Source organism: Apodemus sylvaticus, chromosome 2, assembly GCF_947179515.1.
Source record: "Apodemus sylvaticus chromosome 2, mApoSyl1.1, whole genome shotgun sequence".
Lineage (NCBI taxonomy): Eukaryota > Metazoa > Chordata > Mammalia > Rodentia > Muridae > Apodemus > Apodemus sylvaticus.
The window spans coordinates 80,328,386-80,343,805 of record NC_067473.1 but is presented as its reverse complement, the minus strand read 5'-3'; the positions used below and the strand labels follow the sequence as shown (position 1 = coordinate 80,343,805).

The 15,420-nt window shown below is 50.0% G+C and overlaps 1 protein-coding gene across 1 annotated transcript in view; it reads right to left on the bottom strand.

Moving 5' to 3' along the window:
- Nucleotides 1-1,593: 1,593 nt before the first annotated feature.
- Mindy4 (MINDY lysine 48 deubiquitinase 4) overlaps nt 1,594-15,420 on the bottom strand; it is a 105,278-nt gene continuing 91,451 nt past the window's right edge. The window contains exons 16-18 of the mRNA XM_052173779.1: nt 13,243-13,423; nt 12,662-12,734; nt 1,594-2,898 (exon numbers count right to left, since the gene is read on the bottom strand). Coding sequence (XP_052029739.1) covers nt 2,850-2,898; nt 12,662-12,734; nt 13,243-13,423 — 303 coding nt within the window. The 3' untranslated portion in view covers nt 1,594-2,849. The remainder of the gene's footprint in view (nt 2,899-12,661; nt 12,735-13,242; nt 13,424-15,420) is intronic.

The following is a 15,420-nucleotide window of genomic DNA, read 5'->3' as shown; positions in this document are numbered from 1 at the left end:
GAGCAATGCTGGAGAGATCACCCTGGTGGTGCAGGTAAGGGAAAGCCAGTGTACTGACCAGCTCAGTTACAACCCAGGCCCAGGTCCAGGGCTCTGAGTTGTCCCACCCCAACATCTGCATCATCTGTGAGCAGCTGGGACAAGTGAAAGGGCCAGTCCTGCTGTTCTGAAGCTGCAGAATCTCCACCATGACACAGGGCAACAGCAGGATAACCGGAAGGAGTCCCAACGAGGATCCAATCTTGACGGTGTCACAGAAGATCTTGAACCAGACTAATGACTCATTGCAATTAACATTTACCAGTAAAGAAGTGTGGACAAAAGGTATACTATGGGACACACAGTGGCGTGCTACAGCTTCCACAGTGAGATGTTTTCTGTGCTTTGTTTTGGGGGGATTAGTGTAGTGTGTGTGTGTGTGTGTGTGTGTGTGTGTGATTTTGCTGGGGAGGTTGCAAGGGTAAAGGATGGATATGGAGATGATCAGGACTGAAGTGCATGATGGGAATCTCATGAAGAATCAATAAAATGTAAAAACAACAAACAGCTGTGGCTGACCCTCTTCTGTGGAAGAGCCAGGGGCCATGCAGGGTCTGGGGGACTCCAGGAGCAAGACTGGGAAGTGAAAGCGGGCTGTCATCGCCCTGCCCAAATGAGCATCCCAGGGAAGGGAGGTCGTTCCTCATGAGAGTTTGGAGTTAAGTGGCCATTATACTGGCTCCACACACTCTTCAATAAGTCAGAAGTCAACTGTCACAGCCTGTTTGCCCCTCTCTAGATCAAGGAACAAACAATGAAGAGAGAGCAAAGTCAACAGGAAAAGACCAGCCAGCTTGTTCAGGAATTTGTCTCCTCACAGAGCAAGAGAGACAGAAAACTGTTGACCCTTAGCACACATGTATGTGAGCAGTAATGGTTTTGATACAGTTCAGGAGAGGGCTGTGAGCCACAGACACCTGCCACTGCACCCCTAGAGAACAATGCCCACTTGTGATGAGGTGTTCCAGTCCTATGGCCCTGAGCAGGTTACTGAGAATGTTAAGGCTTCAAGCCTGGGAGTGGTCGTACCCAGCTCTGCCCACTTTCCACAGCATGGCATAGTGCTCGGGCGTCTGCATCTAGGCTCCTCGAAGAGCAAGCTCTGTGCTTTGTTGGGTCAACCTTCTGCAGTAATGCTGGGAAGTGTTTGTTTTCTCTAGCCTGGCCAAAGAGCCCCTGGCAAGGAGACCCAGTGGGTTTCATTGAAAAGATACTTTTCCTCCCCAGGCTGATAAACAAGGCCATTGCAGGGAAACCAACTTCCTCAGTCAGGCACTCCACCGCTGCCCATCTGCAGCCAAGGAAAACAAATGCATAAACATTTCAAGGAGATATAGGAAGCATTTCTACTGGGAACCTGCTGTGAATGGCCACTAAAGTTTACACAGCAAGCCCCAGGGGAGCCTGGTGCAGGACACAGCCCTTCCCGCCCTCTGTTTCTTCTATAGCATGGTTGACTCCTCTCTGCCTCTCCAAAGGTCTGCAGATGGGACACAGCCTGTGCCCTACCCACAGGAACACAAGATAGTTGTCCTCACCAAATCCCTAACACCGTAAAGGAGGGGGTTTCTTCTTACAGCAAGGGGACTTCTTACTGCAGAGGACACAGCCTAAAGCAGCTAGGCTCCTAAACCCCTTGGGGACACTTGGAGGGCAAAGATGGGCTGCGGGGCTGGGGGTGGAGGCACCTGCAAGCTTTACCATTCTTTTGGTCCTAGTTTCTTCCTGGACAGCCATGACAGGGATCTGAGGCCTGGAGCTTTACCCTGAGGTACCTCCTGTGAACTGCGGCAAGCAGCCCTGAACTCTGGCTCTGAACCATCCAGTACGTCCAGGAGTTCTTCCCTTGTTACCCATTGCTGCTTTATCACATTCCTTGATGAAATCCAGAGGATATAAGCCATGTGGTAAGAGAAACTCAGGAGATACCATTTTCCCATCCAACCTCTATCCTTATTCTGCACCGTGAGTACTTCCAAAGTCCTGCCCACTCATGACGGCAGCCAGTTCTCCCCACAGCCACAGGGAAGTTGACACTGGATCCGTCTGCTTGTCCCCATCTTTTATTTTTGTTCACCTGGGCAAAAAGTCATTCCCTGGGTAGCTTTCTACCACTGCCCATCCCAGCCTCCTTCTAGACCCACCCCATCCTCATGTGGCCTCACAAGACAACCAGGTCTTCCCTGAATTGAGCTCTCCAGACCTTTAGCAGCTCTTGGTAGCCTATATCTTAGACTATGCTGCTCCTGTGGAAAACTGAGAGACCTGGGGACCCAGACAAGGGCATCTCTGGGACACAGGGCTGGGCTTGGCCTCACAGCTTGGCTAGGAGACACTTGGCACGCCGGGATCCCGGGCTTCTACCTCCCTGCTCCATCCCAGGCATGATGAGAACAGACCTATGTCCCACGCACACCAATGAACCACAAAGTCTTTGCCTGGTCACAGGCCTGACTATTGCTTTATGGAAGCTGCAGTAACAAGGCTCCAGAGTCCCCAAGGCCGGGGACACCAGAGGCCATGGAGAGAGGGCTATCCAGGAAGGATGCAAACGAAAGGCAGCAGAGTCTCTGGTGGCCTCCTTCCTGTCCTTTGGCAGTCACGGCTGGGCCAGGAGGGAACCTCAGCAGTTCCGTGCACAGGACCCTACCACGGCCCTTCATGGAAGGAACTGGAAGACTCCGCATGCCTCTGTGGCCATGCAAACTCAGGCAGGGTGACTCCTCTAAGAGACTTGACCCTAAAACCTGGGGTCCAGGGGTCATCCCAATGATGAGTGCTGAAGCCATAGAACTCCATGTATCCAAGGGTCACAGGATGGGGTCTGAGCCATTCCAGTTCACACATGCCCCCTTCCACCTATGGAGAGAGTGACAGGATAATGTTAGAGCTACAGGGACCCAAGAAGTAGGCTTTGAGGACTCCACCCTGCTCGCTCGCTCTCCATATTCTCAGCCAACCTAAATACTTATATAGCATGCAGGAAAGACTCCAGGAACCCTGGTAACAACGGGGAAGACACAGGTGACAGGGAGCTTGTCCTGTGTCTGGCTCTGATGCTTACAGCTAGCTCTCTAATGACTTTACTCATCCAAGTACATCCAGACCCAGCTCTTGTCCAGCAGTGCCTGGCAGTGGCCCTTCAGGGGCACCTGTGTAGGACCAGAGAAACAGATATTCTGAGATGTCCATGGTGCTGGAGAGGAGTAAGAAAGGGGAGAAGAAAGATGCAGAGGAGACTGGACAGCTGACAGCAGACGGGGACATTGCTCATGGGCCACAGGAAGCCAGGGAGCACTGTGAGCACCGCAGGAACAAACAGGCTTTGAAAACTAATTTATAAAGCCTTAAGAAGAACTAAGTAGATAAAATGCTGTTATCTCAGATCCAATGGAACAGTTACTGTAGGTGAGACCAGGGGGCTTCCTAACACCTGTAGAGCTGATTTTCTAAACAACTGAGGGGAGTCATATTTATTGCAGATAGAGAATTACTAGTACAGGTAGTCTGCCTACATACGGGTTCTAAGACAACTTGAAGTAAAATGTGGCGAGATAGCGCTGTAGTCAGAGCAGCTAAGTTCTGTTAAGCAGACTGGGGCTTAACAGTGTCTCACAGTGTATGAAGTTTGGAGAGGAAACCAACATTATGGTTTTAAATCAGATGTCACATCAAAATCCTAAGTGCCACAGGCAAGAGGAAAAGAGAAGCTGATCTTGTTTTAATTCAGCAACTCTCTGGGAAAGCCCAGAATCCCAAGGCAGAAATCTCAGCAAGAGAGAAAACAGATCCACTCAGAGTAACAGTGCAGTATTTCCCAACAGAATGACTGGAAGCAGGAGGCCTTATTCACAGAGAGATGGCTGGAATTTGAACAGTCCCCCACAGGTTCATGGTTTGAATTCTTGCTTCCTGCTTGGTGGTGACAACTGGGGAATCTTTATGAAGTGAGGTCACTAGACAAAGGTCTCTGGTGATGATATCCAACCCCTGACTCTCCGCAGACTCAGTCTTCTAGTCTACCATGGTGTGAACATCCTGACACGTGGTCCTGCCACTAGAACTAAGCTGCTCTGTTTACCACACAGGCCCTCCCCACCAGGACAGGCTGAACACCCAGAAACCACAAACCAAGTGAGATATCTCTCCTTTAAGTTGTTTAAGGTATTGTGGTCCCAGCACCAAGAAAATAACTAAAGCATTCTGGTTTCCCATCCACAGTTGGACTATCTGTAGATCAAGAAACAATAGTAACAACTCCCCAACCCCCAAGCCAAGAACAAACCTATATTAAGCATGTAAGCCTGACTTTTCCTGTCATTATTCTGTAAACAATATAGTATAACAAGTGCTTGCATATTAGATATTACAAGTACCCAGAGACTAAACCATAAAGAAAGATGCGTAGCCACATGTGAATACTATATGGTACTTTAAAGAAGGGATTTAAGCAACCTTGGATTTTTATATTCTCAGGTGGTCCTGAATCCTCCGTTTAGAGCAACAACTGAACGGTTCGCCTTGAGCCCAGTGCTCCCCGCCCTTTATAGCCATCTTCCAACTCAGGCCCCATTTTCTACCTCAGAGCTCTTTGTCTTCTTCAGCTTTCTTCACTGCTGCCTCAGTATCTCTAGTTTTCAGGCTGAAAATTACACTTCTTCCAGAGGTAGCAGAATTCATACTCCCTCTGTCTTCTAACTCACTTTTCCATAAGCTATAGGCAGTTTTTGGGCAGATTTATAAATTATGTTTCCCTTGTTTCATATTTTCTATGTTTTATACCACCCCATTTCCCATCAAAGAAACAAGCAGATTTCTTGTCATTTAAAAAAAAAAAAAGACAACAAATCTTCGCTGCAAACTCTCTTTCTTCCATGGAATGCTTCGGTATGGAAGACAGTAGCTGCATACAACCACAAAGGAACAATTAGCACCACATTCTAACCCCACCAGGGTACAGCAGGGACGAGATATACTTCCTAAACCTCAGAAGGTGTGCAAATGTACAAGACAGATGCTGCCCTGATGTATACTCTAGTCAGTGTCCCAGGAAAGCTGGGTATCTGAAATTTTTGTAAAATCCAATCTGCTTAAAAGACTAGATTGGGCATGTGGGGAAAGCCTTCATGGCATAAATGTTAATTTGAGGAACTGTTCCCAAAATTCTGTGTTCTCTTTGGTGTCATTTGATGGCATCCAGTAATGCTACCCAGCAGTGCTGTAAGCTCTCACCCCCATAGGGACAGGCAGCCCTGTGGCAGTCAGCCCTTGGCTTCAGGCAGGAGAGCTATTTGGTTCCATCGTGGGCACAATACTCAGAAACAATTCAAAAGGAGATCTTCTGAGATCCAATGCTAAAAGAACCACCTTTGTAAGATCCATTTCCAGCCTACCCCATGCTGGGAACCAAACACCAATGCAATCATTGCTGCCCAAGCTCCTTCCTAATCATCAATGTAGAATTCCAAAGGTTAATCTTGATCTAGTAGATACGGGAGAGCTAAGTGGCTCAGTGATCTCTGTCACCCAAGACCCCATTCCAAGCTCTGGTACATCAGGTAGATCCAGGGGACTCTATCAGGTTTGGTCAGGTAGACAGAACACATCTACTTTGACAGAGCACAGCCGGTCCCTAGCATCTGCCTTCACGGAGCGGTAGACGTGACCCTACTGCTAGGCAACTTGATGTAACTTGGGAGGTTAATTATTATGTGAGAAGTCTTCTATTGGTAAGATTTGGGGAACTCTCATGAAGTTCCCAGGAAGACAGCATAGGTCTATCAGCAAGGAAAACAGACCCTGCTCTCACTGGTACCCTGTGCAGATATAGGTGGAGAGGTGCTAATCCTAGGTTCTGAAAGTAGGGCAGATCTATTGCAGCTATTGAGTCAATCCTGATTCAGGATCTGTAACAATTCTAAATTTCTTTTGAAATTTTTAATTATCTTTTCCTATTCATCTTTGCTGTTTTGAGGTGCACCATTAAATAACCTTTTATTATTCTGGTAAGATTTTTATATAAGCATCAATGTTCTGGGTACTAAGAACACATCTTAGGGGCCTGAAGAGATGGCTCACTGGTTGAAATCCCCAAATGGTGATGAAAGGGGGCACAAAGGAGAGAAACACATCCACCCTCAGCCTGGTCCCCAGGAACTACACAGCCACCCTCTTCATAGTCTCTCAACCCCTAGACTCTACCTTCTCTGCTTGCAGGCAATTTAGGCTCTTCCAGGGGCTCCCAGCACACAAACTGGGGTTTGGCTTCAGTACAGGGAGAGTCACATTCACCCACCACTAAACAACATCCATATCATGACAGTCGTGGAGCCTCACTGGCAGGCTGCTAGGTCTGTGTTTGGTTTTGAAGCCATTCACAAGGCAACTAGCCCTCATCCTGGCCCGCAGGTGCAAAGGCTGTGGAGAGAAGCACTTTGCTATGGAATGGGAAATCAGGGCCACGTGGAATGCTGCAAGGGCTGAGCATGACAGTTGATCGGGACAGTCTGGAGTAAGAAGAGTCGTTACAGTGCTGCAGCAGCAATGAGGGACTGCAGGGAAGTGAACCAACAGGTGAGATGGAGAGGTGCTTGAATGGACAACGGGAGTCAGCGGTCCAGGCTGTCCTCAGTAACTCAGGAGGCAGGCACGGTACACTTCAAACCACCTTGCCACTGGATAATTCTGATGTGGGAGGTGTTCTGTTCACTGTAGGACATTCTGTGACCTCTTCCTGACTATAATTGCTCCAAAACTGCCAAATAATCCCAAAGGTGAAAAACCACTCCACCAAGGACCGCCAACTTAATAGCTGAGCTTTGAGCTCAAAGTCAATAGCAATATCACAGAGAAGGCCACAGCATGCAGAGACCTATTCCCCCAGCCTCGGGTCGGGTCAGTAACTACAGCACGGTCGGCTCCAGCCTGAACTCACCAGACCACTGCTGAACCTGAAGTACTTCATATAAGAGAAGATCCCACACGGGACCAACAACAGCAAAAAGAAGGCAGGCCTATTATAACCCTCCAAACCGCTTCAGACACACCCAGGGGTCTTTTTTGCTCTTGATTTTCCAAACAGCTTGTGTGCAAGTTTCTCTCCCTGCACTCGGGCAATTCCAAATCAGCGGTGGTTCTAGAGCTAGCCCATCATGCTGCCTGCCACCTGTGGCCTTGACCAGTCTTCCTCCTGGCCCACCCCACTTCCTCTAGGCTTAGATTCAGGCCGCTTGCAGAAGAGGTCTGGCTTAGAGATGGCTCTCAGCACTTGCAGTAGGCTCAGGAAGGCTGATATCTCCTGTTGCCCAGAGTTGTGAGGTGTGGGGACAGTCCTCCGCCCCAGCTCTCCCCTTCTACACCTGCTTCCCCCCCCCCCCGATCTTCAGCAGGGAAATCGGGGTCCTTGACTATTCACTCTTTTTATACCCCATTTGTTTGTTTGTTTCTAGTACCTCTAGCTGTTCTGGAACTCATTGTTCTGTATATAGACCAGGCTGACCTTGAACTCAGAGATCTGCCTGCCTCTGCCTCATAAGAACTGGGATTAAAAGTGTGCACTACCATGACCTAACAGTTTGACAGACTTTTTTATTATTATTAGATATTTTCTTTATTTACATTTCAAATGTTATCCTCTTTCCTTGTTTCCCCTCTGAAAACACCCTATCCCATTCCTCCCTCCCCCTGTTCACCAACCCACCCACTCCTGCTTCCCTGTCCTGGTATTCCCCTATACTGGGGCATCGAGCCTTCTCAGGGCCAAGGGCCTCTCCTCCCTTTGATATCCAACAAGACCATCCTCTGCTACATATGCAGCTGGAGCCATGGGTCCCTCCATGTGTACTCTTTGGTTGGTGATTTAGTTCCTGGGAGCTCTGGGGGTACTGGTTGGTTCAAATTGTGTTGTTCCTCCTATGGGGCTGCAAGCTCCTTCAGCTCCTTGGGTCCTTTCTCTAGCTCCTCCATTGGGGACGCTGTGCTCAGTTCAATGATTAGCTGTGATCATCGACCTTTGTATCCACCTCAGGTACTGGCAGAGCCTCTCAGGAGACAGCTATGTCAGGCTCCTGTCAGCAAGCACTTGTTGGCATCCACATTAGTGTCTGGGTTTGGTGACTGTGTATGGATGGATCCCCTTGGATCCTTTGGTTCTTCTTAGAAGGGGAACACAATACCCATGGGAGGAAATACAGAGACAAAGTGTGGAGTAGAGACTGAAGGAATATCTACTCTTTACACAACTCAACACACTGTCCTGTCCTCACCTCCAAGCCACCTTCCCCACTGGATCCTTCTCCTGCCCGACTTCCCCTGCATGCTCAGAGCATCTGGTAAAGCTCAGGGATACACCTGTGGTTCTATGTTCTCTCTTACAGTGGCTCAGGAAAGAGAAAATCATGGCTAACAGCTGGGCTGGATTGAGACCAGGAGGACAACCCATGTGACGAAACAGGCCAGGGCAAAGTGGGAATATATGGACCGCAGCACATCAGAGTGTGCTTGACATGAGCGGTGGGGTTCCAGGCAAGGGCATCAGCAGGGAAGGGGGTACTTAGATGGGTAGAGCATCCCTGTGGGAGGCCAACGCTCTCCAGAGCTCAGAGACACTGACCCAGTCTGGAACTAGTTTGCATTTCTTGTCTGAGCCTCCAAACAGAAACATCTGGACCCTAGCCCCAGGCCCGGTTGTGAGCTCTTTCCTCTGCTCTCTGGCCTGTTGACAAGTGTTTCATTTCTCTCTCACTCCAGTGAGGATGGAGGCCTGGGAGAGGTCAGCGTGTGCTGTTAGAAATGACCCCCAAACAGTCTGGTTCGGCTGATGTCATTTCAGAACAACAGGGGGAGGGACAAGAGAGAGACCCCACATTCCTGACACAGCAAAGGTAACACGACACTCTGTGGGGCTGAGATGTGCGTCATACCAAAGAAAGGGGCATTGCAGGGACCTAGCAATGTTTCTAATCAGGATGCTGATCTCTGAAGGCAAAACCCAGAGTCTGGGCCTGTGCAACGCCTCCATTACAACACAGTCAGGTGGCAGGAAATCGCACTGTCCGCTCAGTGACCTACCACCCAGCTGGGACAGTCAGGGTCCAAGCTGCTGGTGATTCAAGGTGACTTGGCAGACTGCTACATGGGAAATCTTCACCTCCCCATCTATAAAAGAAAGGGTCAGCTTGGGGGGCATGCTTGGCATGCCTCTATGGACTAAACATATGGCCAGATGGCCACGTATAGGTAGGGACATGGGTACAGGGCAGGGCAGCAAAGCTGGGCTTAAGGATAAGAGGTCATCTTCCTCTGGATTTGATCATGGCTGATTCTGAATTTGATTTCCATTTGATTGAACTCTCTGAGAGTGAGAACTAATTCTTATCCAGCTGTTTCTTCTAAAGAATCAAGACAGAGCTTCCATGAGCCTTGGCATGTTGAGGAGGAATCTCATCTACCAGGTCCCTAGCTAGCCGCTCTCATATACAGACAGGAGGATTTAACGCTCAGTTGAGTCTCACCAGGTATGTGAAATCTCACTCCGGGTTTGACAGTGACCTGAGTATGGACTATACGCCACCATGCATACCCTACAGGCAGCAGGGTTTGTCCCCTCACCCCCATAGCCAAGACCACACTAGCAGGTCCCCACAGTGACCTCAGAAGCCACTTTCCCAAGTTCCTCCTTTGAGCTCTTTGAGAATCTGTAGCAAAAACAAAACGCAAAGCCTTTGTAATTCAACCCCTTGGACTAGGATTCCTGGCCTGCTGTTTCCCATTACAGTGGCTTGTTATCTGATGGATCAAGGGGACGGGGACCCAGCCATTCCACTCTTCATTCACCCCTTCAGCCTTCTGGGAATAATTCTGGGAAAAACTCTGGGAAAGTTCTCCCATGGTAATGGCTAAGTAGACCCACCATGACGAATGCACTGAGAACATAGAACAGGCAAAGACCTGGTGTTAGGAAGAAAGTTCCCTGGCCTCTATACAGACAGGCTTGGTGCCTCCCATCGCAACTGACATGGAAAGGCAGGATCATAAGGCAGAAGGACATGGGTACAGCCAGGGAGGTCCTTACTCATCATTAGAACAGCACTTCTCAAAACTAGGGCCTAGAGAGATGCCTCCACAGTGAAGGGTGATTGCTAGAAATAATGAAGACCGGAGTTCAAATCTCAGCACTCAGGGAATAAGCCAGGTGTCTCACATAAGTATTATTGGGGCTTGCTGGCCTGGACTATCCAAGAAAAGATGAACCCCAAGTTCATTAAGAGACTCTACCTGAAGGATACTGGGTGCCAGGTGGGTGGGTGTAGAGGATATGTGCTGCCTTCTTCTGGCCTCCAACGTATGCGCTGCCTTCTTCTGGCCTCCAACGTATGCATAGGTATACACGTGCACACACACACACGCACACGCACACGCACGCGCACGCACGCACGCGCGTGCACACACGCGCACGCACGCACACTAAAGCACTCTGTAAACACAAATCAATGAATGTTTTCCTAAGTGATCTAGGGTTGTGGCAGCAGCAGCAACCAGTAACGGCACAGGAATTCACATCCTCAGGCCTCCCCACAGAGGTCCTGGTTGGCCTGGAGATTACAGTTCTAAAATATTCTTCAAAGGAAGCTAATGTCTACAAGCCTAGGACCCAAGCCCAATGAGTATTCCAGAATTCACACGGGCTTCCCTTAGCCACCCCGGGGATGGATGGTGTCTGGAACCCTGAAAGTCCCTAGGCCTGATGTCCCGAACCCTGACAAATAGTCCTATTTCTGTCTGTGACAAACACTGAGAAACACTTCTGAAGATGCCATGGCTCTGTCTCATCCAGGCCCAAGACAGAGTAAGCCAGGCCCCACTCCCCACCTCTAGCTGCTCTACAGCACCTCATTAGGTAGGTGTCACTGGGGGTGCGGGATGGGTTTTGGATACGCCAAAGAGACAAAAGCACCAACAGAATAGATCCAAGCCCACCCTCCATGATGATGATGAAGAAGAAGAAGAAGAAGAAGAAGAAGAAGAAGAAGAAGAAGAAGAAGAAGAAGAAGAAGAAGAAGAAGAAGAAGAATTATGCTCCATGCCAGCTATCTCAGGCAAGAGGCTACTTCAAGGTAGGCCAAACCCCTGAGCCATTCTCTAACAACTGCCCATCAGACTGAGCTCAGAAAGCTAGTCGAGGCTGGGCTTGGGGGAACGCTTGGCCAAGGCCAATCAGGAACCATCTATTGTTGAAGGAGGGCAGTGAAGGACTAGGGGGTACTTTTGGTGGGGGGGGGGTACAAAGTCAGAAAGAGATCTCAAGGAGCATCACAGTCTAAACAGGATAGAAGCTGTGCCTAGGGGCCAGTTGGGGCCCTTCTCCTTCAGGAAGGTCACCCTGTGGCCCCCTCTGCTCGCCTGCATAGGTGCCAAGGCCAGGATCACCTTCTTTCCCCATTCAAAGCCTTCACTCGTCACCTTGAATGAGTGGCCCTTTGTACTTGAAAGGACAGCGACCCGCATGTGCCCCTAATCCTCTGATGAAAGCAGCCAGCCTATGACCCCGCAGGAATGCTGTATCCCTGTGTGGGAGGGCAGGGAACTGGCACAATGGGGATGTGCCTGCAGCCCTCCCACTTCCCCTTCCTGATGCTTCCACAGTGCCAAGGCAGCCCTTACTCTGTTCCTCAGTCCCGCTCAAAGGCTTGTCTCTCTACAAGGGACCACAGGCCTGCACTCCAGCCAGGCCTGCCACAGGTCTCTCAGGTGTTCGGTATCTCAGGGCCAGGCTGTGACTCTGACCCCAGCTGGGAAGCAGATTCCTCTTGACACAACACCGAGTCACAAGTGCCAAGGACAATGACAGTGAGGGCTAATGCCAGAAAGCGTTTAGGAATACCCACATGGCCTCCAAGCTGTCATTGCCCCCACTTTACAGATGACAAAATAAGTCAGATAGGTGAGGCCCAGTGTCTCACAGTCAGCCTGCAGGCTGGCTCCAGAACTCATGTTCAGAGCCACACAACATGAACTACATCCCTGTAGCAACCAGAACCTTGTCTCCCTCCTGAGACACTCCTCCCTGCTTCCCTGCTACACACTGAGGTCTCCTGGTCACTACTGCAGACTTTGAGAAGTCTGCCCAAATAAGCCAGAGGCTTCTACTAGCGAAAGCCCGCAGGCCTACAGAGCTCAGCCCCAGCCTGGAGCTCAACAAAGCCTAGGAAGAAAGGGCTGGGATTTTCCCAACTCTAGCCTGGCTGCAGCCTCCCCTAAAAGCAGAGTCAAGGACCCAACCTAGTGCCTCAGAGACAGGAGCATCCCTGCTCAGTGCTCTGAGTGGCTCTACCACAGGGTAGGGAGGTACTCCTGTTGTGGTCACCCACATCCCACCACGCCCTGACTATCCCATCCCCTCTCCCAATTCTATTCAGTCTTTCAGCTCCTGGAAAGTCAGCAAACTCTCAGCCCAGTGGAGACATCAGCTTCAGTATAAGCCCCAGGCCAGCGTCTAATCAGCCGCATGGTATTACCTGACCACAGCCTTCTAAATCAGACTACCCAGGAAGCTGTTTGTCTTTCTGTCTACAGGCTTGATATCCACAACCAATGCACATCAGTTAGAGGCAGCCCCACTCACTTGGTTCTGATACAGAGCTCAAGAGGAGGGACAAGGTCACTGCAGCTGTCCTCTGGGGCAGTCTTGGTGGTATCTAGGAAGGAAGGGGGAAAGCACTATGTCATCTCAGGGATATGCACTGACCCTGCGGCCAGTGCGGGCAACTCCGGGGGCCCACCCCAACCCTTGGGTATGATGGGCCCATCTTCATCTTGACTGGATCCTCCCCCTTTCTTGGTCATTGATTCTTACCAAGACAGTGTACACTGGCCTCTTACCTCCAGCCTTCACCAAACCTATGCTTTACTTCAGTTACCAAAATATTTTTTCCAAAAGCAATTGTGGTCTCATTAGTCCTCTTCCCTAAAGCCACCTAGGACACCCTATTGCCTTAAATTCAAATCCAAGCATAGCTTACACAGCACTTGCATGTGGTCTTAACTTCACTTTCTCCCTAGTGCCATCAAGCGCTCAAGGCCCATGGCTTCGCAGGGCGGCCAGGCTATCCCCACTCTCTGGTGACCCATGATTATCCCAAGAAGGTGTGTTAGGGCTGGTTCTGGAGCAGCCTGGAGGCTCCCTGAAGAGATGCGTTGTCTCACCCACAGTCAGCCGTATCTCCTCCTGCTGGTTGGCCAAGCCATCGTAGTAATACAGATCAAAGAGCCGCTCAGCCCTCCAGTCGCACAGGAGCTCCGGCTGTAGGCTGAAGAGGATACTGAAGTGGCTCTCACTGCAGACCACCCAGATGGGGAACCGTGGCGTCTTCAGGAAGCAGCCCACCTGAAGGACAGAAAGACCTGAGGTAACATGCTTACCAGCTGAGGTGAGGCTTGCTTCCCAGAGATCCTTGGTGTGATGCTAGCAACCCTTCCTGCTGCCCAGACCACAGGCCTACCTTCTAGAGCTGACCACCCCACAACAAGGATCACAGGGAACTCACACAGCCCCCTACACACACACACACACACACACACACACACACACACCACCCATTGGTCCTAGGTGACATCCATGCCACAACCCAGTCATCTCACACACCTCACTCATGTGTAGCTCAGCCATGACTGATTCTTGCTGAACTCCTCAGACACTGGGCCTTCCTGTTCTTTGTCCGCCCTTCTGAGAGCTTTATCACATCAACTGCTCAGTCTGAGAGCAGATTATCATTGGCTCCTTCCAGTTCCCAGCTGACCAACTGCCCCCTCAACCACAATATCATAGTGCACCCTTTGCCTTGTGACACCATTCAACACATGCACCACCGCCACCATCACCACCACCACCACCACCACCACCACCACCACCACCACCACCACCCTATGTGCCAGCAAATGGTTGAAAACTGAAGGTCCTCAGTAATAATACTGGACTTCAACTAGAACTGTGCTTTCAAGACAGGTAGAACTGGGGGCCCTGGGAGACAGGAGGGAGGGTCTGAGTGAGCAGGCTATAGGTGAACCGCTGACAAGTTCAGGGCATGGCAGGCTATTTGGTAAAGGGAGCCTACAGCACGAGGCTCCAGAACACAGAACAAAAAGGCTCTGGTGACTGCTAGCCAGGGACTCCCATGACTGGCCAAGGGCATGTGGGAACAAAACAGACACACACACACACACACACACCAGAACACTGGCACGATGCTTCCTGCAAAGAGAAAACTGCTTTCTGAGCCCTTGGGCAAGCGGCCCTCTATAATACACTTCTGTGAGTGCCCTAGGCAGCGCCTACCTCATCTACCAGTCCTAGGTTATTCAGCGATGTCGAACTGGTCTTGCCTAATCCATAGCCTCCCCCAGGAGATAAGATATTTGCTGTTCAGGTCTTTGCAGTCTCCGTTGTGGATTAAGGAAAGAATGAAGCTATTTTTTCCAATAGGGAGAAGGGCACACTTGTTCTCGGTCCCACCACAGAAGAGTGGCGAGGCAGGTCCCACCTCAGGGGTAATGCTGAGCTGCAGGTGCTGGGATGGAGGAGCTGTGCTCATGTGCCCCAGGAAGGACTTGCCTAGAAAGTGGAGTGTAGGAGCCACGTTCACAAAGTGCTAGCTTTCTTATCTACATAAAGCCCCTGTCCACTCAGCTGTGTGTGACACTCCCCTGGATGGCAAGCTTGCTCCTTCTGAGACAGGGGCATGCCTGACCCCGCCTGACCCTTCTACAAGCTTAGCTTCCTTTCTGTGTTCACTCATAACAGGCAGGGAAAGTGCCTCAACCCAGCCATGGGCAGGCCTGGGCGCCATCAGCTCCTGGATTTTCCAAATGAGGGATAGAGGGCAGTTTGCCATTTATAAACAACAGTCAAAAGATTAAGAGCAAAACAGCTGCCCTGAGGGCTTATAAATGAGTGTACTCATTCACAAGCCTTTTCCACGAGGAGACATTTTCCAGAGAAACTTCCTTAGGGGTCTTAGGGAGCTGGGTGTGCCATTTCCTTAGTGAGGGCCAGGCTCTCTCTTGTCGGCCATGATACACTTTTAATAGGCTGCTTTTATTTGTTTGCTTTTATTCTTCTGAACTTTTAAACTTACTTTTACTGTTGAGGAATAAACTCAGGAGATTATGGCAAACCTGTGCTCTGCCACCGAGAGACACTCCTAGCTCCTGAGATTTTATTTAATGCCATTCAAATTGTTTTCACACCAACAAGGATACATGTATGCGAAGAGTTTTGACAAACACTAAGTTAGTAAGAACAGCCTTAACAATGATCTGACTCGGAACATGCGAACGGGTGGCCTTTGAGCCACAAGTGTGCTTTAGGATGTTCTCAGGAGAATG